Consider the following 25,758-nt stretch of genomic DNA (forward strand, 5'->3'; position numbering starts at 1 on the left):
CTGGATGGTTATGTAAATGTGATATTTCAGTTTTTTTTTAAATACAGTGCCTTGCGAAAGTATTCGGCCCCCTTGATCTTTGCGACCTTTTGCCACATTTCAGGCTTCAAACATAAAGATATAAAACTGTATTTTTTGTGAAGAATAAACAACCAGTGGGACACAATCATGAAGTGGAACGACATTTATTGGATATTTCAAACTTTTTTAACAAATCAAAAACTGAAAAATTGGGCGTGCAAAATTATTCAGCCCCTTTACTTTCAGTGCAGCAAACTCTCTCCAGAAGTTCAGCGAGGATCTCTGAATGATCCAATGTTGACCTAAATGACTAATGATGATAAATACAATCCACCTGTGTGTAATCAAGTCTCCGTATAAATGCACCTGCACTGTGATAGTCTCAGAGGTCCGTTAAAAGCGCAGAGAGCATCATGAAGAACAAGGAACACACCAGGCAGGTCCGAGATACTGTTGTGAAGAAGTTTAAAGGCGGATTTGGATACAAAAAGATTTCCCAAGCTGTAAACATCCCAAGGAGCACTGTGCAAGCGATAATATTGAAATGGAAGGAGTATCAGACCACTGCAAATCTACCAAAAAGGAGCAGATTTCTGGGCATGGTAGAATATATTCAGGGCATAATGAGCAGACAGGGGTATGGTGGGGTGCGGGTACAGCGGAGGTAAGCCCAGGCACTGGGCGATGATGAGAGAGGTTGTATCTCTGGACGTGCTGGTTGTAATGGGTGAGGTCACCGCATGTGTGGGAGGTGGGACAAAGGAGGTATCAGAGGCATGAAGAGTGGAACTAGGGGCTCCATTGTAAACTAAAACAATGATAATTAACCTGAACAACAGTATACAAGGTATATTGACATTTGAGAGAGACATACCGCGAGGCATACAGTAATCGCAGGTGTTGATTGGGAGAGCTAGCTGAAACAACAGATGAGACAACAACAGCTAATCAGCTAGCACAACAACAGCAGGTAAAAAGGCGATGACTAGGCAGAGAGGGTCAGATTAACTACACACAGAGCCTGAGTTTGCGGCTGGGCCAACAGATAAAACATAAACAAACAGAATGGAGTACCGTGATTAATGGACAGTCCAGCAGGCATCAGCTATGTAGCCAAGTGATCACTGTGTCCAGGGGGCAGCAGTAGATGGGACAGGGAAGCCGCCACTATGCTAGCGACACAGCGTTTAAAGTTAGTAGCCCGGGGGTGGTAGGGGAGGTCAGCTCAGGGTTGGCAGGGAGATGTGCCTGGCTCACGGCTAACTGGTGCTAGCTCAGTGGCAGTGGCGTTAGCCAAGGTCCAGAGTTTACAGCAAGGATCCGGTGGAGTATTGGGCTCTAGCCATGTATGAGTGGGGTTCGGGTGAACAGCTGAGTAGGCCGGGAGGTGGGCCTCAGGGATAGCTTCGGTACTGGGTGCAAGCTAGCTGTGAAGATCAGAAGTAGTGGTCCAGGGATTACGGCAGGAATCCGGCGTTGTTGTGGAGAGACAGACTGTTGGCCTTCAAGAAGGCAGAAGTTTCTAGACGTTTCTGTAAAAACAGTCCCATCCATTAAGTCAAAACGTGATTGGTTGATTCCACTTTCTCTCCAAAATGTTTCCCTAATACAGTTAAATGGCAGATGCCTTTATCTAGCTTCTGATGGCCTAGCCAATGGCTGACGAAGCTAGCTAGATGTATCTCACCAGAGACCAGCAAAGAAAAATCCTGATTGGATCTTTTTTCTCTCTTCAGTGTTAACCCTTTCCTTTCCAACAAAGAAAACTGATGAGATTAATATTATTATATTGTTATAATAATTATTTAATACATTCTTAGCACTTCTCTGAAGGTGTGGAAGGCCCATCCTCACTGTGTTTGGGTTAGTAATAATTTGTAAAGTGCCATTATTTTCCCTCAGTATGCATTTTTTCACTGTTCAGAATGTCTAAAGAATCCATATGTTGTTCTAAAATATGAACACAGAAATACTTTACATTTTGAACTGTTATTATGGTGGTGTTTTGAAAAAAGTACAATCATGGTCTTGAATTGGATTCGTATTTTTCTGGTCTCGGTCTTGACTCAGTTTCGGAACCCTTGTCCCCCCGGTCTTGACTTGGACTCTATTTGCTCCGGTCTTGGTCTTGAATCGGTCTCGCTTTAGGTGGTCTCGAACACAACACTTCTTCTTACCTCCCTTAAGAGGGTTATAGGGTCGGATCCTTGCTTTGGCTGCATCGTGAGACTGCTTCCCTACAGGTTTGGCCTGGTTCAGGAGCCTGAGTCTTGGCAGATTGCTGCATTGTTGCCCCCTCCCAGCTGTGAGTCTGGGGAGAGATGCAGGAACCAACGGGCTTCGCCTTAATTCTGGTGCATTAATTGGTGTAAAGTACTGAAGTAATAATAATGTACTTTTTACTCCATACATTTTCCCTGACACCCAAAAGTACTCATTACATGTTGAGTACTTAACAGGAAAGGAAAATGTTCCAATTCACTCTGTTATCAAGAGAACACATGGTCGTCCCTACTGCCTCTGGTCTGGCAGACTCACAAAATACAAATGCATCATTTGTAAATGATATCTGAGCATTGGAGTGTAACCCTGGCTATCCATACATTTTAAAAACAAGAAAATTGTGCCATCTGCTTTGCTTAATATATTTTATATTTTTACTTTTACTTTTGGTACTTAAATATATTTGACCAATTCCATTTAGTTTTGATACTTAAGTATATTTACAACCAAATACTTTTAGACTTTTACTCAAGTAGTATTTTACTGGGCGACTTTCACTTTTACTTGAGGAACTCTCTATTAAAAACCTCTAAAAACCCTTTTTCAATTTCTGCCTGAAGACACACCCAAATCCAACTGCCTGTAGCTCAGGCCCAGAACCAAGGATATGCATATTCTTGGTACCATTTTAATGAACGACCAGGCATCCTCCACTGACAGAATGAGGTCAATATCCTTCCAGGATACCCAGGCCAGGTCGATTAGAAAGGCCTGCTCGCAGAAGTGTTTTAGGGAGCAGAAATTCAATAAAAATCCTATAATGTGATTCTCTGATTTTTTTTACTCTAATTTTGTCTGTCATAGTTGAAGTGTACCCATGATGAAAATTACAGGCCTCTCTCATATTTTTAAGTGGGAGAACTTGCACAATTGCTGGCTGTATATCTAGACTTAGATTTAGCTTTCCCTGACTTAGTCGCCATACTGTTTGATATATAAACAGTTGAAGATGCGCTTTACCAAAATAGTGCTGTGCGTAACACGCGTGGCTTCTTCCGGTATGGTGAATTGGATCGGAGGTCAATGGTGAATTACCCTCTTTACGCCGGAGTTTACTACATGGGTTGGTCTTCCAACACAACCATTACATATTGCCGTTTGCCTCAGCTCATTGGCTATCTACCAAGCTAGATTTCAAGACGATCCGTGGTCATTGGGTTAAGATACAGTCAATCAATGAAACAGCGGTCATATAATTGGTGCACAATGAGGTCATTACTTGTTGTCTTCAAATCGGTTTCTTTCAGTCAATACGTCCCGCGAAATGACCCATCAAGTTTGGTTGTGTTACAAACAACCAGATGACTGGATAAAGTCACGTTTAGTGTGTGTATTTACATCGACTGTTTCGTCAAATTGAATGAGACGGAATTCACGACTCAAGCGGTTCACAAAATGTTTCCTGTTAGGCTATAAAAATGGATTTTATCAAACAAAAGACCATTCATTGTGTAACAATGAGCCTTGGGATTGCAAACAGAGGAAGATCGTCAAAGGTAAACTATTTATTTTATTGCAATTTGTGATTTTGTTACGCTTGTGCTAGTTGAAATAGTATTTTGGTATGGGGCTCTGTCCTCAGATAATCGCATTGTATTCTTTCACAGGAAATCCTTTTTGAAATCTGACAACGCAGTTGGATTAGCAAGATTCTAGGCTTTTGAACCATGTGAGACACTTGTATTTTCAGGAATGTTTAATATGACTATTTATGTAGCGCTCATCGTATGTTGTCGAATTTAATCCCGCTAACGGGATCTGTGCGCAGAGAGGTATGTACTTTTACTCAAGTATGACAATTTGGAACTTTTTCCACCACTGGGCGCATGTCACACTTCTGCCACATTGCAGCGACAGTGGACCTGAACAACTCCTTGGGTGTCATTGGGGCATCCAGGAGGTCAAATATTTCTTTGTCCGTTAAGATGGATAAGCTCAACCAAAGCTCCCTTTCTCCTTCCACCACCTTTCTCATGGTACGACCACAGCCTTGAATGGCACTATGGGTGTCATGGAAGTTCAGGTCTTTAATCATATAGATCTCCTCCCAAGCGTATAGGGCCAGAGTTTCCACCAACTCTAGTAACTCAGCCTGATATGCCTACAATAAAGACGTCACATTGAGAGCTCTGATTGCTTTGGCTGATGCCCTGTATGTCTTCTAAAAAAACGGAGGCAGTAAAGCGCTCCATCTTCCTAGGGAGTGAGGCGCTGGTGTCGGTAACGGTTCCACGGTGAGAGGGTTGCCAAACCCGGATTCCTCCATATTGTACATGTCCATGCTCAGTGTACCACTAGCAAGAATCTTGCTAGTGAGGGGTTTATCCCACAAGCTCTTAACTTCCCTGAGGCAAGCTGATACTGTGGGGAGCAGTTACAGTATATTATCGGGGCTGTATGGGACGTGAGTCTCTTCCCATCGTATAGGCCCCTTAATAGGTCCTGAGTTGTGCCGCGGCCCACTTGCAGACATGAAGCAGCTCCACTGCTCTCTGCACCGTCAGGCCTGCGGGCCTGAGAGGGCGGGAGAACAGGGTTGTCGGCCACCATCTCCTGAGCTATCTCGAGGAAATCTGTGAGATTAATCCTCGTCATCCCCTAACTCGCCTTCCCCTGACACTACATCATCAGACAGTGAGGAGATTGAGTCGAGGCTATCCATGGCATCGCACCAACTGGGCTCGGTTACAGGGAGCTGAGCCTCAGCTGTTGCTCTTGGCTCGGAGGCGAGAGGGACTACCAAGAACAAAGCCTGTTTAAGTGTCCTCTTCAGACCTGCCCTCGTCAGCAGTTTGCAGTGCTCACAGGACTCAGGGTCCTTCAGTGCCTCTTGTGTGCCTGCTTACCCAGGCAATTAATGCATACAGTGCCTTCAGAAAGTATTCACACCCCTTGACTTTTTCCACATATTGTTGCGTTACAGAATTCTAAATGGATTAAATTGAGATTTTGTGTCACTGGCCTACACTCTGAGAAAAAAGGGTTCCAAAAGGGTTATGCGACTGTCCCATAGGATAACCCTTATGAGTTCCATGTAGAACCCTTTCCACAGAGGGTTCTAAACTCAGCAACTGTGTTTATTTTCATTAAACTTAACATGTGTAAATATTTGTATGAACATAAACTGAACAAGTTCAACAGACATGTGACTAACAGAAATGGAATTATGTGTCCCTGAACAAAAGGGGGTCAAAAAAAAGTAACAGTCAGTATCTGGTGTGGCCACCAGCTGCATTAAGTACTGCAGTGCATCTCCTCCTCATGAACTGTACCAGATTTGCCAGTTCTTGCTGTGAGATGTTATCCCACTCTTCCACCAAGGCACCTGCAAGTTCCCAGGCATTTCTGGGGGGAATGGCCCTAGCCATCACCCTCCGATCCAACAGTTCCCAGACGTGCTCAATGGGATTGAGATCCGGGCTCTTTGCTGGCCATGGCACAACACTGACATTCCTGTCTTACAGGAAATCACGCACAGAACGAGCAGTATGGCTGGTGACATTGTCATGCTGGAGGGGCATGTCAGGATGAGCGTGCAGGAAGGGTACCACATGGAGGAGGATGTCTTCCCAGTAATGCACAGGGTTGAGATTGCCTGCAATGATAACAAGCTCAGTCTAATGATGCTGTGACAAACCGCCCCAGACCATGACGGACCCTCCACCTCCAAATCGATCCTGCTCCAGAGCACAAGCCTCGGTGTAACGCTCATTCCTTCGACGATAAACGCAAATCCCACCATCACTCCTGGTGAGACAAAACCGCATTTGTCAATGAGAAGCACTTTTTCCAGTCCTGTCTGGTCCAGTGACGGTGGGTTTGTGCCCATAGGTGACGTTGCTGCCGGTGATGTCTGGTGAGGACCTGCCTTACAACAGGCCTACAAGCCCTCAGTCCAGCCTCTCTCAGCCTATTGAGGACACTCTGTGCACTGATGGAGAGATTGTCTATTCCTGGTGTAACTCGGGCTGTTGTTGCCCTCCTGTACCTGTCAGCAAGTGTGATGTTCGGATGGTAGATGGTTAAAAATTAAAGAAGGCATACATTAAAAATCCCTTAATTACAATTTGGATGGTCTATCAATACACCCAGTCACTACAAAGATAAAGGCGTCCTTCCTATCTCAGTTGTCGGAGAGGAAGGAGAACGCTCAGGGATTTCAACATTTTGTCATAGGAGACATTAAATCAGTTTAATGGCTGTTTAATGTTTAATGGCTGTGATAGGAGAAAGGGTATGATGGATCAACAACATTGTAGTTACTCCACAATACTAACCTACATGACAGAGTGAAAAGGAGGAAGTCTGTACAGAAAACAAATATTTGAAGACAGAAATGGACTAAATCTTGAATATGAAGCGTTCTGTTTGGGGAAAATCCAATACAACACATCACTGAGTACCACTCTTCATATTTTCAAGCGTGGTGGCTGCATTATGTTATGGCTATGCTTGTCATCTGTAAGGACTAGGATGTTTTTTAATAAAAAATTAACAGATTAGAGTTAAGCACAGGAAAAATCCTAGAAAACCTGCTTCAGTCTGCTCTCCAACAGATTTTGGGAGACATATTTACCTTTTAGCAGGTTAATAACCTAAAGCACAAAGCAAAATATACACTGGAGTTGCTTACCAAAACAACATTGAATGTTCCTGAGTGGCCTAGTTATAGTTTTGACTTAAATCGACTTGAAAATCTTTGGCAAGACTTGAAAATGGCTGTTCAGCAATGATCAACAACCAACTTGACAGAGCTTGAAGAATTTTAAAAAGAATTTTAAAAAGAACGCCCTCCAGACGTGACACTTGGCATTCAGGCCAATCTTGGTTTCATCAGACCAGAGAATCTTGTTTCTCATGGTCTGAGAGTCCTTTAGATGCATTTTGGCAAACTCCAAGCGGGCTGTCATGTGCCTTTTACTGAGGAGTGGATTCCGCCTGGCCACTCTACCGTAAAGTCCTGATTGGTGGAGTGCTGCAGAGATGGTTGTCCTTCTGGAAAGTTCTCTCATCTCCAAGTGAGGATCTCTGGAACTCTATCAGAGTGACCATCAGGTTCTTGGTCACCTCCCTGACCAAGCTCTTTCTCCCCCAATTGCACAGTTTGGCTGGGAGGCCAGCTAGGAAGAGTCTTGGTGGTTCCAAACTTCTACCATTTAAGAATGATGGAGACCACTGTGTTCTTGGGGACCTTTTTTGAGCAATTTTTGAGTAACCTTCCCCAGATCTGTGCCTTGACACAATCCTGTCTTGGAGCTCTACAAACAATTCCTTTGACGTCATGGCTTGGTTTTTGCTCTGACATGCACTGTCAACTGTGGGACCTTATATAGACAGGTGTGTGATTTAAATAATGTCCAATCAATTGAATTTAACACAGGTGGACTCCAATAAAGTTGTAGAAACATCAAGGCTGATCAATGGAAACAGGATGCACCTGATCTCAATTTTGAGTCTCATAGCAAAGGGCCTGAATACTTATATAAATAAGGTATTTCTGTTTATTATGAGCCTTGGAAATGAAAAGGCATGGGGGAAAATGGATATTCAATATTTAATTCATACTAGAAAATAATGGTAACAAGGAAACAACACATGATTTGACTAATCACAGCTTTCACTCGTATGCTCAAGAACGAAAAATGGAACAAGAGAGAAACACCTTTTGGGTAAGGATCAATCAAATCTGTATCAAAATGTCAAAAGTTACAACTACACCCTCATCAGGTGTTGTAACATCTCCCAAGAACGAGGAAGAGCGAGACAGAGAGACATAATGATCAAGGGAAAAGACATGGAGTAAAGGAGAGAGGGATAGGGTCAAGGTTGGTAAAGGGAGAAGGTGGGCTGAGGAAACAAAGAAAAGTTGTGACAGTGGTCCACGTGTGCCAGATTGCCTAACATCTAAACGGTTTGAAAGATTATACTTTACAAATAGCCCTGACGACTACTTTAAGTCTCTAGCTTCATGAAAACATAAAATAAAACACGATTCAGGCCACTATAAAAGTGATATACAGTGCTATTGACTGAGTAACTCCGAGCTTTAAAGGCCTAGTGTTATCAAAAATGTGATTTCCTGTGTTTTATATATAAGTCTGCACTATGAAGTTGGAATAATGCTGCGAAATAGTGAAAATTATGATAATGCCATTTTCATGTAAAAAGCTGTTTTTAAAAGACTGCCTGAAATTTCAGCCTGATTTGGTGGGATGGCGTATTGGTCTGCCCGGTGACATCACCAGGTGGTAAATTGGTTAATAGACCAAAAAGAAAGTTTCAAACCTCTGTCAATAAAGGCTAGTTTTCAGTTTTCCCCTCCCCACTCAGACCACTCACAGATAATCCTAGCAGAATTCTTGCTTGAGAAATTACTCTTTGCTAAGAAGCTATTTTGTTTCTTTTTGTCCATTTTAATTGAAAAACAGTCACATTAAGGTATTTAATTGTTACCCAGAAATGATTTGATATTGAGATAAACATGGGTTGCATTGGAGCCCAAGCCTAGCTAAATAAAATGGTAGGCCACAACAGTTTTAGGAACTAGCATGTTGAAATATAATCATTGAGCAATTCAAAACCAAACACTTTAATAATCAAATCCCTGTTTGAGAGCTCATATTGCAATTAATACATGTGTTATGTGATTAGTTCTACTGTATGTAATTTACAGCATACCGATTGGTCCATTCGGCCATGTTTTGTAAGTCATAACATTGTCAGACCACCACTTAGTGACTCGGCACAAGAAGACACAAGCCAAAGACTGTTGACTGTCAGAACTGTAGGACGTGTACTGTAAGTGCTATCCAAAGAAAGAACTAGGTAAACCTCTTGGAGGAACATTAAGGTATAAACACTTGAAGAAGAACACAGGTAAGCACATGATATTATATTACCATGAGCATATTACGCAATGAGCAGTCATACTCTTACAGGAAAATATAATATGTTCGGCAAAAAACAAAAACAATTCCCACAGTTATCAGTTCCTTTCGCACATGATCAAGTACCAGCTCCTCTTTTGTCCTCAAGACATGGAAAGCCTTTGAGAACGCAATGTGGTAGTTGGGCAGGCATCGAGCCCCCACCAGCCAACCCTTCAGTGCAGCCTTTGTCCACGCACGGCTCAGTCAGGTTTCGTGTTCCAGGCATGTGCATCATGCGTGGCATGGGGGGGGGGGGGGGGGGGGCACCAGGCCTCCTCACTGAGCTTTGCTGTCTTCTCGCTTCTCTGGTTCCACATCAAGTTCAGTCAGACAGCAGTACAACACGATCTGGGTGTATTTGGTGACCCAGGCTGGCAAGGAGAGGGGAGAGAGATGAAGAGAAATGTAAACAAGTGGTCAGGCAGAGTTTATGTTGGAAAAGCCCAAATACATTTTAATGTGTGGTTTCTTTCATGTAATACACCAGACTACTAAGTCACATCGGGGCTTGATAAGCTCAGGGACAAAGTGTGACATTTGTGGACTGACAAAACATTTCCCTGAACCACATTTGCTGATATACCCCTAGTCCCCAGATCCACAGCCAAAAACAAACCACCGAGTCTAAAAACAGTCTAATCAAATTACACTCAGAGGACTTGTTGTTCACTGGTCAACATGGATAGGGTGCACAGCAAACAATTTGTAACAGACAGAGCTGTGGTTGCTACAGTGATGATAACCTTCTGAAAACCCCAAAAGGAGTTATTTATCCTTCCCTTCACCATCAATAGTAAATACACTGAGTGTACAAAACATTAAGGACACCTACTCTTTCCATGACATAGACTGATCAGGTGAATCCATGATGATCACTTGATGTCACCTGTTAAATCCACTTCAATCAGTGTAGATGAAGGGGAGGAAGCAGGTTAAAGAAGGATTTTTAAGCCTTGAGACAATTGAGACATTGACTGTGTATATGTGTGCCATTCAGAGAGGGTGAATAGGCAAGACAAAATATTTAAGTGCCTTTTTATTTTATTTTACCTTTATTTAACTAGGCAAGTCAGTTAAAGAACAAATTCTTATTTTCAATGACAGCCTAGGAACAGTGGGTTAACTGCAAGTTCAGGGGCAGAACGACAGATGTACCTTGTCTGCTTGGGGATTTGAACTTGCAACCTTTCGGTTACTAGTCCAACACTCTATCCACTAGGCTACCCTGCCTTTGAATGGGGTACGGTAGTAGGTGCCAGATGCTGCAGGGTTTTTCACGCTCAACAGTTTCCCGTGTGTATCAAGAATGGTCCACCACCCAAAAGACATCCCGCCAAGTTGACACAACTGTTGGAAGCATTGGAGTCAACATTGGCCAGCATCCCTGTGGAACGCTTCCGACACCTTGTAGAGTCCCATGCCCCGAGGTATTGAGGCTGTTCTGAGAGGAAAAGGGGGTGTAACTCAATATTAGGAAGGTGTTAGGTGTTCCTAATATTTTGTACACTGACTATGTCTATCTCTTGCCTACAACGGCACTCTTTGTTAATCAGCCACCCAATAAACTCAGGTGTTCCTACAGATTTCCAACTTAGCACCCTTTACTATCATGCTTGAAAATGATACGTCTTTAGATTTTTGGGTCACACTTTCAACTTTTCATTCTTACTCATATAAATCCGCAAACACGTGAAAAATGTGTGAACACGCCAGTCTGCTTCACACACATTGAAATCATTTTTGTTCAGACGTGAAATGGCAGAATTAGAATTCAAAATTACAAAACTCCCAGTTACTTTCTAGCTACACTGCATATGAATATCTTACAGTGATAGTCTGCAAAAATGGGTGACGGTTTGACCAACTGCTGGACTAGAAAGCACTTTCAAAAAAACATTTCCATTTAGCTTTCAAGTCCTGAAGTACTTTTAAAATGTCTCTGGGAAACCAGCCCTGTGTCTGTGTGTCTACAACTCTGATCCTTACCATTTACTTTGCATATAAACTTGGGCCTACTGTCCTCAGGCAGGTATATGGCCACGTAGTAAACAGGCACTCCAGACAGGGCGATGCCGATCCCTATGAGGGAGTTAATGGTATCGCCGTACAGAGGGACGATGACCAGGAACAGACTGCACAGGCAGTAAACAAAGGGAAAGAACAGGGAGAGCTGTGGAGAGGAGCCAGTGGTTAGCCAGGGTACAGCGAATCAAGCTATGGTGATGATGCACAACTATGCAGATGCAAGTTTACTCATCCATTGGCATCCCTCTCTCTCGTCTGTATGTGTGTGAGAGAGAGAGACAAGCCAATCAAACACACAAGACTCAAATTCAGACACCAATCTTTCTAACATTACCTTAACAGGTCTGTGTCTGTCTGGCTGAGTGAAGCGCAGGTAGATGAGGCCGGCCACAGACAGGCCCACGTAGAGCCAGTAGCTGAAGCTGAAGTAGTTGATGAGCTGGAACACGTCCTCCACGCACAGAAAGATCAAGCCCATCAACCCCTGGAAGAACAAACAACCCAGGGATGAGTGACATTCCACTGTGGGTCTGATCTGAATGCACCATAGACGAGTGTTTCTCGAAAGATGGATCACAGATTCCTTTTGTGGTTGCTTTAGGAGGGCCATGGCCTGCACTTGTGACCTGAGAGATATACTATACAGTAAGATATCAAAAAGAGAGCATTATGCTCTATGGAGATGTGATGTCACTCACGTTGAATATGAGGGCGGGGACAGGTGTGTAGCGCTCCGCCTGGATCATACTCAGACTGTTTGGAAGGTGTCCCTCTCTCGCCCCCACGAAAAACAACCTGGACAGGGCATTCAGCGGCCACAATGGAATGTTTCAGCGCTTCGGACGTAAAACTTGATTTTAATATCTGAGGTGGTCTAACCACAGGTTGATTGTAGGACATTCAAATATCTCAGATAACGTCCATTGCCAGTCATTGAAGGGATAAAGCTCTGGCTTTCAATGACCACTAACTAGTTCAATATGTTTTTACTAGCATGCTACATGCTCCAATTATGCTCGCTGAGTGATTGTTGACATTGGTTGCTGAATAACAATCTAACAAACTTAAAAAAGTTTTGATGAAACAACAACACTTTAGATGCATATAAAAAAAATGTTTAAAAGCTAAAGCTTCAAAAACGTGAACTATCCCTTTAAACTTCAGAAAAATGTGGTCAGTACCTGGAGGCAGAGATGATGGAGGCATTGAGTCCTCCATAGCAGGACATGGCCACGGAAATGGGAATGATCCATTTGAACGGTCCCAGGACCGCATTTCCAAAAGTCTGTGGGATTAGACGAAATGGTTTCAGTAAAATACACTGAACAAAAATAAACACAACAGGTAAAATGTTGCTTTCATGTTTCATGAGCTGAAATAAAAGTTCCCAGAAATGTCCATATGCACAAAAAGCTTATTTCTCTCAAATTTTTACATCCCTGTTACGAATCATTTCTCATTTGCCAAGATCCATCTCACAGGTGTGGCACATCAATAAACTGATTAAACAGCATAATCATTACAAAGGTGCACCTTGTGCTGGGGAAAATAAAAGGTCACTCTAAAATGTGTGGTTTTGTCACACAACACACTGCCTTGGAGGGTGCAATTGGTATGGTGACTGCAGGAATGTCAACCAGAGCTGTTGCCAGAAATTTGAATGTTAATTTCTCTACCATAAGCCGCATCCAACCAATGTTCCCCATAAGCTTGGTCTTAAAGGGGCAGTGTTGTATTTTGAGACAGGCTTGAATAATATAAGTAGCCAATAAGCAGAGGGTAGCATAATTTGTCTGATTCTCTGTAATAATGGTATGGGAATAATAAAATGCATTATTTTGTAAAGCCTACTTGACCACTGTCTGAAACTAACTTAAAGTGGGTACAACCTTAGTGTTCACAGTAAACGCACGCTGGAAGTTGCACAGAATTTACACAACGTTCAAGTTTGCACCCAGCAGACCTCTCGCTTTAGAGAATTCAGCAGTACGTCCAACCGGCCTCACAAACGCAGACCACGTGTATGGTGTCGTGTGGGCGAGCACTTTGCTGATGTCAATGTTGTGAACAGAGTGCTCCATGGTGGCGGTAGGGTTATGCTATGGGCAGGCATAAGCTACGGACAACGAACACAATGGCTTTTAATCAATGGCAATTTGAATGCACAGAGATACCGTGATGAGATCCCGAGGCAAATTTTTTTTTTAAAGGTATTTGTGACCAACAGATGCATATCTGTACGTGAAATCAATATATTCGGGCCTAATGAATTTATTTCAATTGACTGATATTTTTGAAAATCTTGCATGTTGCATTTATATTTTTGTTCAGTATATTATCAAAGGTATATAATTATTATATTTAAAATACACCGTAGAATTCAGTGCTATCACTTATGTTGCATGCAACAACGTGTCTTCTAGTAAAATAACTACATTTCCTGAAATGATTCAAATGGTCATCTCGGTTTATCTGATATATTGCACTATAGTACTCTCTAACAACATGGACACAGAGACGGGTCACATGATCTTAACAGCCCCCATATTTGGCCCTATTTTTAGCATGTGGGTCAGGAGGTTCTCACCACGGCGACAGCGTCACTGGCTAGTAGAGAGGACATGTCCAGAGCCACGTAATAGGCCACATTGGTAAGCAGGTAGATGATGGTCACAATGGGCATGGAGATAGCAATGGCCAGAGGCAGGTTCCTATAGCAATAAAGAAGTCAGAGGTCAATAGGTCAGCGAAACAAATCCATCATTTTTATTTAGTGGGTGAGGCCATTTTCAATACTTCTTATACACAAGTATTTATTTTAAATGTTTGGGAAAAACTGGTGATTGTTACCAAAAGAAGCTGTCATCAATAAAGAAATATCAGTCATCATTATACTCTTGTACAATAGACCCAAGTATAAATAAACCCAATGCTCTTTAACATTTGTCCCTATTCAAGACCTTGTCCTTTCTTCACCGCCATGCCAAACTAGGCCTTGAGCATGGCTCCCATTTTACTCCGGGTGCGTAATCATCGTAACACCATCCAAATATACAGTCCAATCATGAATAGTGATGTTGTCTTTGCTCTAAGGGCAGAAAGTGTTGGGTGAAGGGGGCATGGCTGATTGGGGATGACACTACTGATGCAGCTTCTCTGAATATGGGCTGAACTCAAATTAAACCAGGCACGAGTACAGTGATACACAGTACAGTCTGAAATATGTTTGAGTTTATAATGGGCAAAGGCTGTGAGAGTGGAAGAGAGGAGATGTATACTTTGTTGGGTGTATAACGCCTGCGAACAAGTCCACCACTCTCTGGGCTAAGATGGATCCGATCGACTAAAAAAATATGAATAAAAATCATGCATGTATAATGCCATGACCCAGTATGGCCCCGTTATAAAATAATATTACCTCTCTGGGTTCTTGATCTCCTCTGTGACAAAGTTGAGTGTGTCCCAGCCAGAGTAGGAGAACAAAGCAGAGTAGAGGGCCAGAGCTATAGACCCAGGCTCCGTGGAGGAACCCTCAAACGGATTCTGAAAGTTCTGGGTTTCTCCTACAGGCAGGAGGGAGAAATAGGGAGATGGGGCAGAGGGAAAGAGAAATGTAGCATTAATCCCTTCTGTTGCATATCTTTAGACCCCCCCCCCCTCCCCCCTTGTCACTCTGAACATTCAAATGGGCAATCTGAGATTGGTGATTTATTTTGGGGATTTTTTAATTAACGATATACAATATTCCCAGTGATTCCTTATATACAGTATCTTCTAAATGCCTCATGAGCGTAGTTCAAAAATATAAAGCATCTTTCACTCCATTGTTTCTAAATACTATAATTGTAAACAAACACTAAATAGCATCAAACGCATACTTTTGATATCAGGGATATTCAGTCCTTGTAACCATAGCTTTGTCTATGAATTTGAGTGTGGTTACACTTCTTCAGCTTCATCCCTCAGTTTTTACCAAAGCTGAGGCTGGGTGTATGCTTTGCTAATGTTTGTACTGCAGATTTCCACCTTTTAAAGGGATGTTAATCATCTTATTGTCGAATTCTCTTGAGTATCTTTTCGGAGAATGTAGCAATGCTAGTGAAAAGGGATTGTTTCCGTTAGCAATGCATTCAAAAGCATGGGGAAAGGGCTCTCCCTGCCACAAAGAGGGGTGTTCTCCCTCACTTTCCCCATTCTTTAAAATGGCTGCTAACAGAAGCAGCCATTCTGCTAGCAGTGCTACATTCTCCGAAAATGTTAGCCAGGTTATAGTGGACATTGCTAGCTAACAAGTTTTTAAAATGGATTGGAGTAAGTCTACAATCAGCAAAAAATAAAAGTGAATCTTCCGCCCAAATCCCCTCCACGTCACAATCTCTCCTACCTTTGGCTATCTTCATGATACCTATTATGATGACGAGGATGAGTGACATGAGCTTGGCGTAGGTGAACAGATCCTGGACCATGGTTCCCCACTTAACATAGGCACAGTTTACAAAGATAAGCATGCCTGGCGGAGAGAGGGCGAGAGGGGGGGTTGGGGGGGAGAGAGATGATATTCTGTAGGAAACGGATGCAAAGTAGGAGAAAGAAAAGGACAAAACAGAAGAAAAGTAGAACATTTTTTTTTGTAATATCAGTATGCTCCTTAGTTACCCCTTCCAAATCCCCAAATAGTTGATCTCTGTCACAGAACAATCTGTACTGTTTGTGTAACTGAGACCAATGGTAACTGAAGCAGAGGGAAAAGCAAGCACCTCACATCCCTTCACTGCCATGAAACTGATGGAACAGAGATGGTACAGTACTGGCAGATGAAAAATAATGGCATGTTTTAATGGAATGTGTCTCTCTCTCTCTCTCTCTCTCTCACTCTCACTCCATAATGATGAGTCAAATGTGTGTGTGTGTGTGTGTGTGTGTGTGTGTGTGTGTGTGTGTGTGTGTGTGTGTGTGTGTGTGTGCGTGTGCTTGCGAGGAGAAACCAAACGTCCGACAAACCAATCTAGGGCCCAGAGTTTTCCTAATTATGCGTCCTGACGAGGAGATAACCGTTTAAGTGGGGCCTGTTTTACACAGACAAGCACTGTAGTTACTTGGTAAATGAACCGGAGACCCAGATCATAGCTGATTCATGCTGGCTGTCAAGCCTCTTGCACTAGTGGCAGATGTCTCTGGGCTGAGGGAAACTCTAGTCTGGACAGTGTGGCTGAATCACGGCATTGCTGCTCTCTAACCTAAATACCAGCTCAGTGCCAATTTCAGATGGCCAAGAGGAGCTGCACAAAGCAAAGTGGGTTCAGGGCTATTTTAATGCTCTGACTGGGCATTGAGTCGAGGATGTGTTTGCGTGACTAAAGAGAGTGGTTTATCTGAACATGGCCTCATTCTAGTAAAGGCACATACAGTACCATTACACACACAAAAACAAATACTTTCCAAAACACCCTTCATTCCAAAAAATCGAGTAAAGTCAATTCTATTCTTCACAATCACATGTTTAGACAGACATGAATAGACACACCTCTACCAGAAGCCTCTCAAAGAACAAGTCTGGAAATGTTTTGAGTCTTTACCTAAAATAGTCATTGTTACTAGACCCTAGTTATCCCCAATAGAAATTGATAAAACCCAAAGAGACAGTTTCTGGGACATGGACAAATAGCTTTTTAGTCCAGGACTAGGTTAAATCATTGTCCGGGAAACTGGTCCATAAAGTCTTCCATTTGTAACTTAATGTTAGTGGTAAAAACAAACAGAGGCAAGTCCCTTACAGATGCAGGCAGCAGCAATGAGGCGGATGGCGTCGTAGGGTGGCTGGCAGGTGGGGTACCACGCCTCCACTAGATAGTTGGCGAAGGTCAGCGAGATGACCGCCTGGCTGGCCGGCTCAATGAGCAGGATGGACGTCCACAGCCTGATAAAAGCTAGGAAACCGCCAAACGACTCCAGGATGTAGGCGTAACTAGCGCCCGATTTGGTGATCGTGGTTCCCAGCTCTGCATAGCACAGTGCTCCGAAAACGGAAAAGATGCCGCCGAGAGCCCAGATGACTAGCGATAGCCCGTAAGAGCCGCTGTGCATGAGGACGCCTTTAGGCGAGACAAAGATTCCAGAGCCAATCATGTTGCCCACGATGAGGCAGATGCCATTGGGGAGGGAAATCTCGCGCTTCATTTGCATCTTTTCTTCGCCGCCGTTCGGTGTCTTTAGGTCGCCGCTGGCCTCGGCCTGCGAGCCGGGGCACAACGATCGTGACATGGCAGCCAGCTTCTCTCTCATTCTGCCTTAATGTGGAGCTGAGGAAAACAGGAGGTTAAAGGTCAAGTTAATCAAATGTATTACGATTCAAATATTAGACAATGCCCACCCTCAGTTAATTCCAAAACCCATTACATTAAATAAAGTGCCAATCTTTCACTTTAGTTTTGTTTGATTTTGGGGTGAAGTATCTCTTTAAATTTGGATTGGTCTAAGGGGCTGCCTGATACTAAAACCAAAACAATTATCCTGCCATGTCCTCTAAAGGAGAGCCAGAGCACCTGCTCTCTTACATCTTCAGAAGGGTCAAATATACATTCTATCCAATTGTAATTGTACAAATGGACACAATGTTCTGGTCACAAGTAAGTCTCCTCTACCATGGTCGTCTACACAAAGAGTCCAAGTCACGGGTAGAAAACAAATCGATAAACCCAATGATCTAGTGATAAAACATAGTAAAAAAAAAATATACATTTACTGCACCTGTTGACTTCAAGAGAACAAGGGTCACAACAGAGAATCAGGGATTTTCCTCTTCTAAGGCTGAATGCTCAAACGTCGACCAGTCATGTCCCCACGATGAGTTTCCTGACTCAAATATAACTGGAGGAGCTCACACAGTTGAGAGGTAGCAACAGGACAGTCAGTGTTGCAATCCCAGTGCAATGGCTGTTTTCCCAGCGATGACGCCCTCTCTCCTGCTATTTCGGGAGAATGTCGGTACTCCGAAAGAGAGCCCACCCCCACTCTTCTTGCCCTGAGGTAGTCCAGATAAATGCCGGATGCAGTTCACTGGGCCGAGTAAAACCAAACCAAAAATGTTTACGTGGATATTATTGTGGAGTCGAGTCCCACCATTGATCCCACTCAAGTGTCCTTGAATTACTTTGTAGCTGCACATTCCTGTACTGTAAAGACTAGGCCGAGACTTGAATGATGAAATATATCACAGTTTGGCCCCTGACCATTTAGTTTTCGCAACATGGCAGTCACAAACAAACATGGCCTCTAATACAAGGGAAACATTATACATTGACTGTACACAGGAAGTCATGATACCATGTCTGAACAGTAGTGTGGTGGGGGTAATGAAGAAAAGAGGCCTGCAGGACAACAATAGGCTGATTTATGGAAGGTCTTATAAGGTGATATACAAGAAAATAGAATATCAAGTGTGACTGACTACATAGGGCAGCGTTTCCCAAACTTGGTCCCTGGGACCCCAAGTGGTGCACGTTTTGGTTTTTGCCCTAACACTACACAGCTGATTCAAATGATCAAAGCTTGATGATTACTTGATTATATGTATCAGCTCTGTAGTGCTTAGGGCTAAAACCTAAACAGGCACCTCTTGGGGTCCCGAGGAACGAGTTTGCGAAACTGTGACATAGGGAGTATTGTGACGACCCTCCCACACTGTCTGCCGTATTCTTTCTCTTTGCTCTTGTTTTCCTTATGACGGCTGGCGGAGCTGGGAGGGTCGTCAGCGACATGGGACACACCTGGGCCCGGGTGTGTCCTGGGATAAATACACAGCTTCCCCAGTCATTGAGGAGACTCTCCATGCAGACGGTCAGATTTTGGTTGTGGCATTTTTGTGGCTGTTTTGTTTGTTTGTTGGCTTTGGCACCTTTCAACGCCCCTCATTATCACATGTATGCACGCAACCACACTCACTTACACTACTGATGACTGACTACACACACCGTTGTTAATTGTATTTACGTTACTTCTGTTAATAAATATATTTTTGGAATTCCTTATCGCCACGTTGTCTGTCTCCCTTTTTGTTACGGACTTCGATCAAGTTCGTGACAGTATTGAAACCAGAGCATTGCTATCTCTGTTATCACAATATGTCTTCCAGGATAGAAGGAATCATGCATGGTAGGGAATATGGATTCATAATATGGCAATCAGTGAAAATCAATCAAAGAAGAAAAAATAGGAAAGAAATCTACACTTTACACCCCCCCCTGCGGGACGGTTGAGCTAACGTAGGCTAATGTAAGTAACAAACAAAAAAATCCCAGGACATAGACATATCTGATAAGGGCAGAAAGCTTAAATTCTCGTGAATCTTGTTAATCTAACTGCACTGTCAAATTTACAGTAGCTACTACAGTGAAAGAAAAGCATGCTATTGTGAGGAGAGTGCACAGTTATGAACTTGAAAATGTATCAAACTAATTTGACACATTTGGGCAGACTTGATAGAACATTTTGAACAGAAATGCAATGGTTCATTGGATCAATCTAAAACTTTGCACGTACACTGATGCCATCTAGTGGCAAATCTAAATTGCACCTAACCTGGAATAATACATTGTAGCTTTTCTATTGCATTTTAAACATCATGAAAAACTATATTTTTTAAATGCACTTTTTTAAATTTGTATTATCTCCGACATTAATTTCACATTTCCACGAACTTCAAAGTGTTTCCTTTCAAATGGTGTCAAGAATATGCATATCCTTGCTTCAGGTCCTGAGCTACAGGCAGTTAGATTTGGGTGTCATTTAGGTGGGAAAAAAGGAAGAAAAAAGAGGGTCAGATCCTTAAGAGGTTTTAATGACAAAGCACACTGGTATCTAAAACGTCAAAGCATACAGTGCGGTGAAAATGAATTTGTCCCCTTTTATAATTTTCTCTACTTTTGCAAATTTTTGATCTTCAACCAAAACCTAATATTAGATAAAGGGAACTGAAGTGAAAAATAACACAATTACATACTTAATTAATTTATTTCATGAACAAAGTGATACAACACCCACTGCACCTGTGTGAAAAATGAATTGCCCCCTTACACTCAACTAGTTATGCCACCTTTAGCTGCAATGACTCCAACTCTGTTTTAGTGTTTAGAAATACAGTAGACGCACTCTGTGTATCTAGTCGCCCCGACCCCATTTTAAAGGCTAATAAGTATTTGTACAAATTCACATATAGTGTATTAAATGTAGTCAAAAGTTTTATTTGGTCCCATATTCCTAGGAACTTGTTGGGTGCATTTGTTTTGGTTGCGTTGCGGATTAGAAATGAATAGTAAGTAATGTATTGGATAATCATGAATGATGAGTGAATAATGATGAGTGAGAAAGATAGAGGAACATCCCATGTTATTGGTAATGGTGAGAGGTTAGCATTTGGGGGGGGATATGGTCTTTGTTCCTCTAACTTTCTCACTCAGCATTATTGACGATTCATGTTTATCCATATGAAAGTTGCTACACAGGATTTCTTTGTATTTTTGCATTGTAATTTTAGAACATTTCCATAATATACTGGATCTGGCGCTAGTAGTGGAATTATAGTGTTTCACAGTACAGGTTTCATACACATTTTGACCGATGGAATTTTAGGACTTTTCCATGACTTCTAACAATATTTCCATGACCAACCATTAGCGGCGCCTCTATGTACGTTTAACGAAGTAAGTGTAATGTGGTATTGACACTGGGAGGCTGCTCTCTGATCCCATGGACCATCTCCTGTGGTTGTGCAAGGCACTTAACCCCACGCAAAGTAGAACACCTGTTAGGCAACTCTATAAAACACCTGTGGCCAACCCTTCATCTGGAGAGCTAATGGGTGTGAAGGCTTTTGATCAAGCCCGGCTCAAACACATCTGGTCCAGTTGAGCAGCTCATTTCTAAAATGTGGTTTGTTAAAGGGGGACTGGAAAAAAAAGCTTGCACACCCATTAGCTCTGCTGGAGGATGGTTGGCCACCCTTGATGTACAACATTTACAACCAAATACATTTCATGACTTTTGAAATAACTTACTAATTGAATACACCGAGTGTACAAAACATTAAGGACACCTGCTCACCTGCTCCATGACAAAGACTGACCAGGTGAATCCTGGTGAAAGCTATCATCCCTTGTTGATGTCACTTGTTAAATCCACTTCAATCGGTGTAGATGAAGGGGAGGAGGCAAGTTAAAGGATTTTTGAGCCTTGAGACATGGATTGTGTATGTGTGCCATTCAGAGGGTGAATGGGCAAGACAAAAGATTTAAGTGCCATTGCACGGGGTACAGTAGTAGGTGCGAGGCGCACCTGTTTGTCCATGTTCAACAGTTTCCCATGTGTATCAAGAATGGTCCACCACCCAAAGGACATCCAGCCAACTTGACACAACAGTGGGAAGCATTGGTGTCAACATGGGCCAGCATCCCTGTGGAACGCTTTCAATACGTTAAGTCCACGCCTCGATGAATTGAGGCTGTTCTGAGGGCAAAAGGGGTGCAACTCAATATTAATGTCTGTACATTCAGTGTATATCAAATGGCTCTGGTTGGCTACAAATATTTTTTATTCAGCTGAAGCAAGCTCACACATTTTTTTTTAGTTTAGTCATGTTTATCTTAGCTACTTTAGAAGTGTTTGCAGGCTGACTGAACCGAATCCAAACTAACACAAACCCGAAGTGAATCGTTCGTTTTGTAAAAACAAGAATGAATCAACTTCGTATGTATCGTTTAAATGAATCAACTTTCTATGGTCTTATTCGCGAGTGTCGGTAAGTTTTTTGGGACATGACGAAAACATCTGTTTATTAATAATAGCTGAACGGATAACGAGAGGACATGATAAATCAATAGGCGAATATCAAAGCCACTGGCAGGTAGGTAATACTGTAAAACACTATCATTCCACTGCTAATGCCAGATATATTATGGACATTTTATGAAATGACAATGCAAATTTGTTTTCTGTAGAAGTGTTCAGAAAATGTTATATTCTTACTTACAATTAAAGTGACACCAAAATGACAATACATTATTTATAATTCAGTTCCCATTTGGCAAAACATAAACCCGAAACACAGCCAAAACAAACTGCAAATATATCCAACAAGTTTGTTTAGCCACAAGTTTAATGTAGTCATTGTGTGCTAGGATTACAGGACCAAATGCTAAACTTTTGACAACTTGAATATACTAATTTGTCCAAATACTTACAGGAAAAAAATACTTATAGAAACTTCAAATGGGGCGGGCTAGGTGCTTTCATTTCTAAACGGTAAAACAGATATGTATGAAAATACCCTCAAATAAAAGGTGACATTCTGTACTTACCCCACATATGAAACATTTTATCTCAAATCCAAAATGTGTATAGAGCCTAATTAAAAAAAAGTGTCTATACTGTCCAAATAAATATGTAGTGGAGTGTACATACATATTATGTATGCAGGATCTTTGATTGTTGATTGTAGATGTGAAAAAAGTACATAAATAGACATTGAGAAAACAAGTCTGTCCAGGAATATATATATATATTCTTCAGACACTTTTCTAACATAACAGACAAATAATGGATTTGAACAATGCAAGAGTTAGACTAAAGATAAATAGAATAGTGGAATAAAAAATGTGAAACACATATCCAATGAGAGTTGTAGATACACAATATTTTGCCCCACAATATATATTGGCAAATTCAATCGAATTACAATCTAAGTTGATCAAATCTGGAGTTTTGTGCAAATATCACATGGGAAAACAATTGTGGAAAATAATACATTGGATGAGTATCAATGATATGGCAGTAAAAGTCTAGAGGATTGTGGAAGAGATTCTCTCCTGGCTGGCGTTGGCTCGCCAGTTGCCGCCCTACACCACAGACCATTGGCACAGCACATGTTCCAATTCAACAAACACTGAAAACAAACTTACAAAGAGCACCCTTATCATGGGGGCAAACAATGTGCCTTGTTAAATATACAACAGCACAAATACAAAATAGGTAAGAACACTTAGATTAACCACACCCATGTGCTCCTCGATTCCGGAGGGTCACAAATGTCGGGCACGGACCCGAGGTCTTTATACTTAGCCACAGTGCCTTCAGCACCCATTTAAGGAAGTGCAGTGATGATAAGGCCTCTAGAAACAACACATCTCTGCATTAGTTCCCTATATGGAGTCAATGCATGAACTGGCAGAGAGAAACAGAAACTAAGGAAGAAAGAGAGGCTGGTGAGTGAGAGAACCACGCAAAATTAATAGTTCTATCAGGAAATTGATCAACTTAAACTGCAGTGTGTTTTGGCACATAGTCACTTCTGGGTATGTGTTAGCAGAGGTTGAAGCAGATGAAAATGGCATAACAGTCATGACACAGGGACCCTGCTGATGCCTCTACAGGTGAGAGCGTGCATTGTAGACAGCTAACGCTGGTTGACTTGCACGAACAAGACGAACTGGCACAAACAGACAGAAAACACAGGTATAAATACCCAGGGGATAAGTGGGGAATATGGGCAACACCTGGAGGGGGTGGAGATAAGCACAGGTGAAACAGATCAGGGCGTGACACATTTGTCTCAAATCTTTGTTTACATCCCTGTTAGTGAGCATTTCTCCTATGCCAAGATAATCCATCCACCTGACAAGTGTGGCATGTAAAGAAAATGTGCAGTTGTCTCACACAACACAATGCCACAGCAAGTTGAGGGAGCGCGCAATTGGCATGGTGACTGCAGAAATGTCCACCAGAGATAATGCCAGAGATTTTAATGTTAACATAAGCCTCCTCCAAAGTTGTTTTTGAGAATTTGGCAGTACGTCCAACCGGCCTTACAACTGTAGACTATGTGTAACAATGCCAGCCCAGGTCATCCTCATCCAGCTTCTTTACCTGCAGGATCGTCTGAGACCAGCCACCAGGACAACTGAAGAACTTCTGCACAAATTGTCAGAAACTGTCTCAGGGAAACTCATCTGCATGCTCGTTATTCTCACCAGGATCTTGACCTGACTGCAGTTTGGCGTCCTAACCAACTTTAGTGGGCAAATGCTCGCCTTCGATGTCCACTGGCACACTGGAGAAGTGTGCTCTTAATGGATGAATCCCGATTTCAAATGTACTGGGCAGATGGTGTGTATGGCATCGTGTTGGTGAGCGGTTTGCTGATGTCAATGTCGTGAACAGAGTGCCCCATGTTGGCAGTGGGGTTATGGTACGGGCAGGCCTAAGCTTCAGTCAACAAACACAATTGCATTTTATCGATGGCAATTTGAATGCACAGAGATACCGTGACGAGAGCCTCAGGCCCATTGTCGTGCCATTCATCTGCCACCATCACCTCGTTTCAGCATGATAATGCACGGCCCTATGTCGCAAGGAACTGTACACGATTCCTGGAAGCTGAAAATGTCCCAGTTCTTGCATGGCCTGCATACTCACCAGACATGTCACCCGTTTAGCATGTTTGGAATGCTCTGGATCGATAGCGTGTTCCAGACAACATTCCAAAAGCCACAATCAACAGCCTGATCAACTCTATGAAAAGGAGATGTGTCACGCTGCATGAGGCAAATGGAGGTCACACCAGATACTGACGTGTTTTCGGAACCATGCCCCTACTTATCTGTGACCAGCGGATGCTTATCTGTATTCCCAGTCATGTGAAATCCATAGATTAGGACCCAATGAATTTAATTGACTGATTTCCTTAAATGAACTGTAACTGAATAAAATCTTTGAAATTGTTGCATTTATATATTTGTTCAGTATAGTTGGCCCCTTCGACGACAGCCCCAAGGCTATAAATGACTGCCTACCTAGAGCAGATAGTTACATTAGACTGTGACTTTACAGTGTAATCACTGTTACGGTATATACAGTATATATTCCATTAGTATAAAAGCTACAGTATGCTTCAATTCCCAGTCATGTGTGCCAGGAAGCTCCCTTTGCTACTTGAGACCTGTCTTGTGCAGACAACCGAGGATGGATCACTGAATATGAAACATGAAGTCCATGCAATTCATGAAGTTTCCTACAAAACAATTTCCTTTGGCCCATTTTAGACAACCATTTCATGGTTGTTACCATCGTTCTAGAGAGCCGATTACACATGCACTCAGTGCTCACTGGAGCAGAAGCAAGCAGCGACGACGTCATCCACAAACATGACAGATAGTGGATTCATATAAAAACATATCATCTTTGGCTGTGAGTGCAATTTTTTTTTAGCAGCCTTTAAGACACTTACGTGAATAATTGAATGGATCTTTTGTGTACAAATGTGATGTATTATTGGCAATTTTCAAATTTGACTTATCTATGAGGCCGTCTATAGACGGGTTGGTTGTTTAGCAACACAACCAATGCGGGCACAACTATGTGGCAAAACAGACGTGGTTGGCTTAGATTGTTGACAACATGTAAGCTGCTTTTCGTCTCCAATGTTTATTGAAAACATACATACATTTGAGCA

The 25,758-nt window shown here is 42.3% G+C and overlaps 1 protein-coding gene across 1 annotated transcript; it reads right to left on the minus strand.

Moving 5' to 3' along the window:
- Nucleotides 1-7,839: 7,839 nt before the first annotated feature.
- Nucleotides 7,840-18,169, minus strand: LOC135517244 (Y+L amino acid transporter 2-like). Its single transcript, XM_064941373.1, has 10 exons — nt 18,006-18,169; nt 17,033-17,557; nt 15,643-15,768; nt 14,677-14,821; nt 13,846-13,969; nt 12,440-12,543; nt 11,957-12,053; nt 11,593-11,742; nt 11,220-11,403; nt 7,840-9,604 (listed from the first exon to the last, which is right to left on the minus strand). The coding sequence occupies exons 2-10, from the start codon at nt 17,538-17,540 to the stop codon at nt 9,510-9,512; spliced, it is 1,533 nt and encodes a 510-aa protein (XP_064797445.1). The 5' UTR covers nt 17,541-17,557; nt 18,006-18,169; the 3' UTR covers nt 7,840-9,509.
- Nucleotides 18,170-25,758: the final 7,589 nt, after the last annotated feature.

The sequence above is a fragment of the Oncorhynchus masou genome, chromosome 3, assembly GCF_036934945.1.
Source record: "Oncorhynchus masou masou isolate Uvic2021 chromosome 3, UVic_Omas_1.1, whole genome shotgun sequence".
Classification (NCBI taxonomy): Eukaryota; Metazoa; Chordata; class Actinopteri; order Salmoniformes; family Salmonidae; genus Oncorhynchus; species Oncorhynchus masou.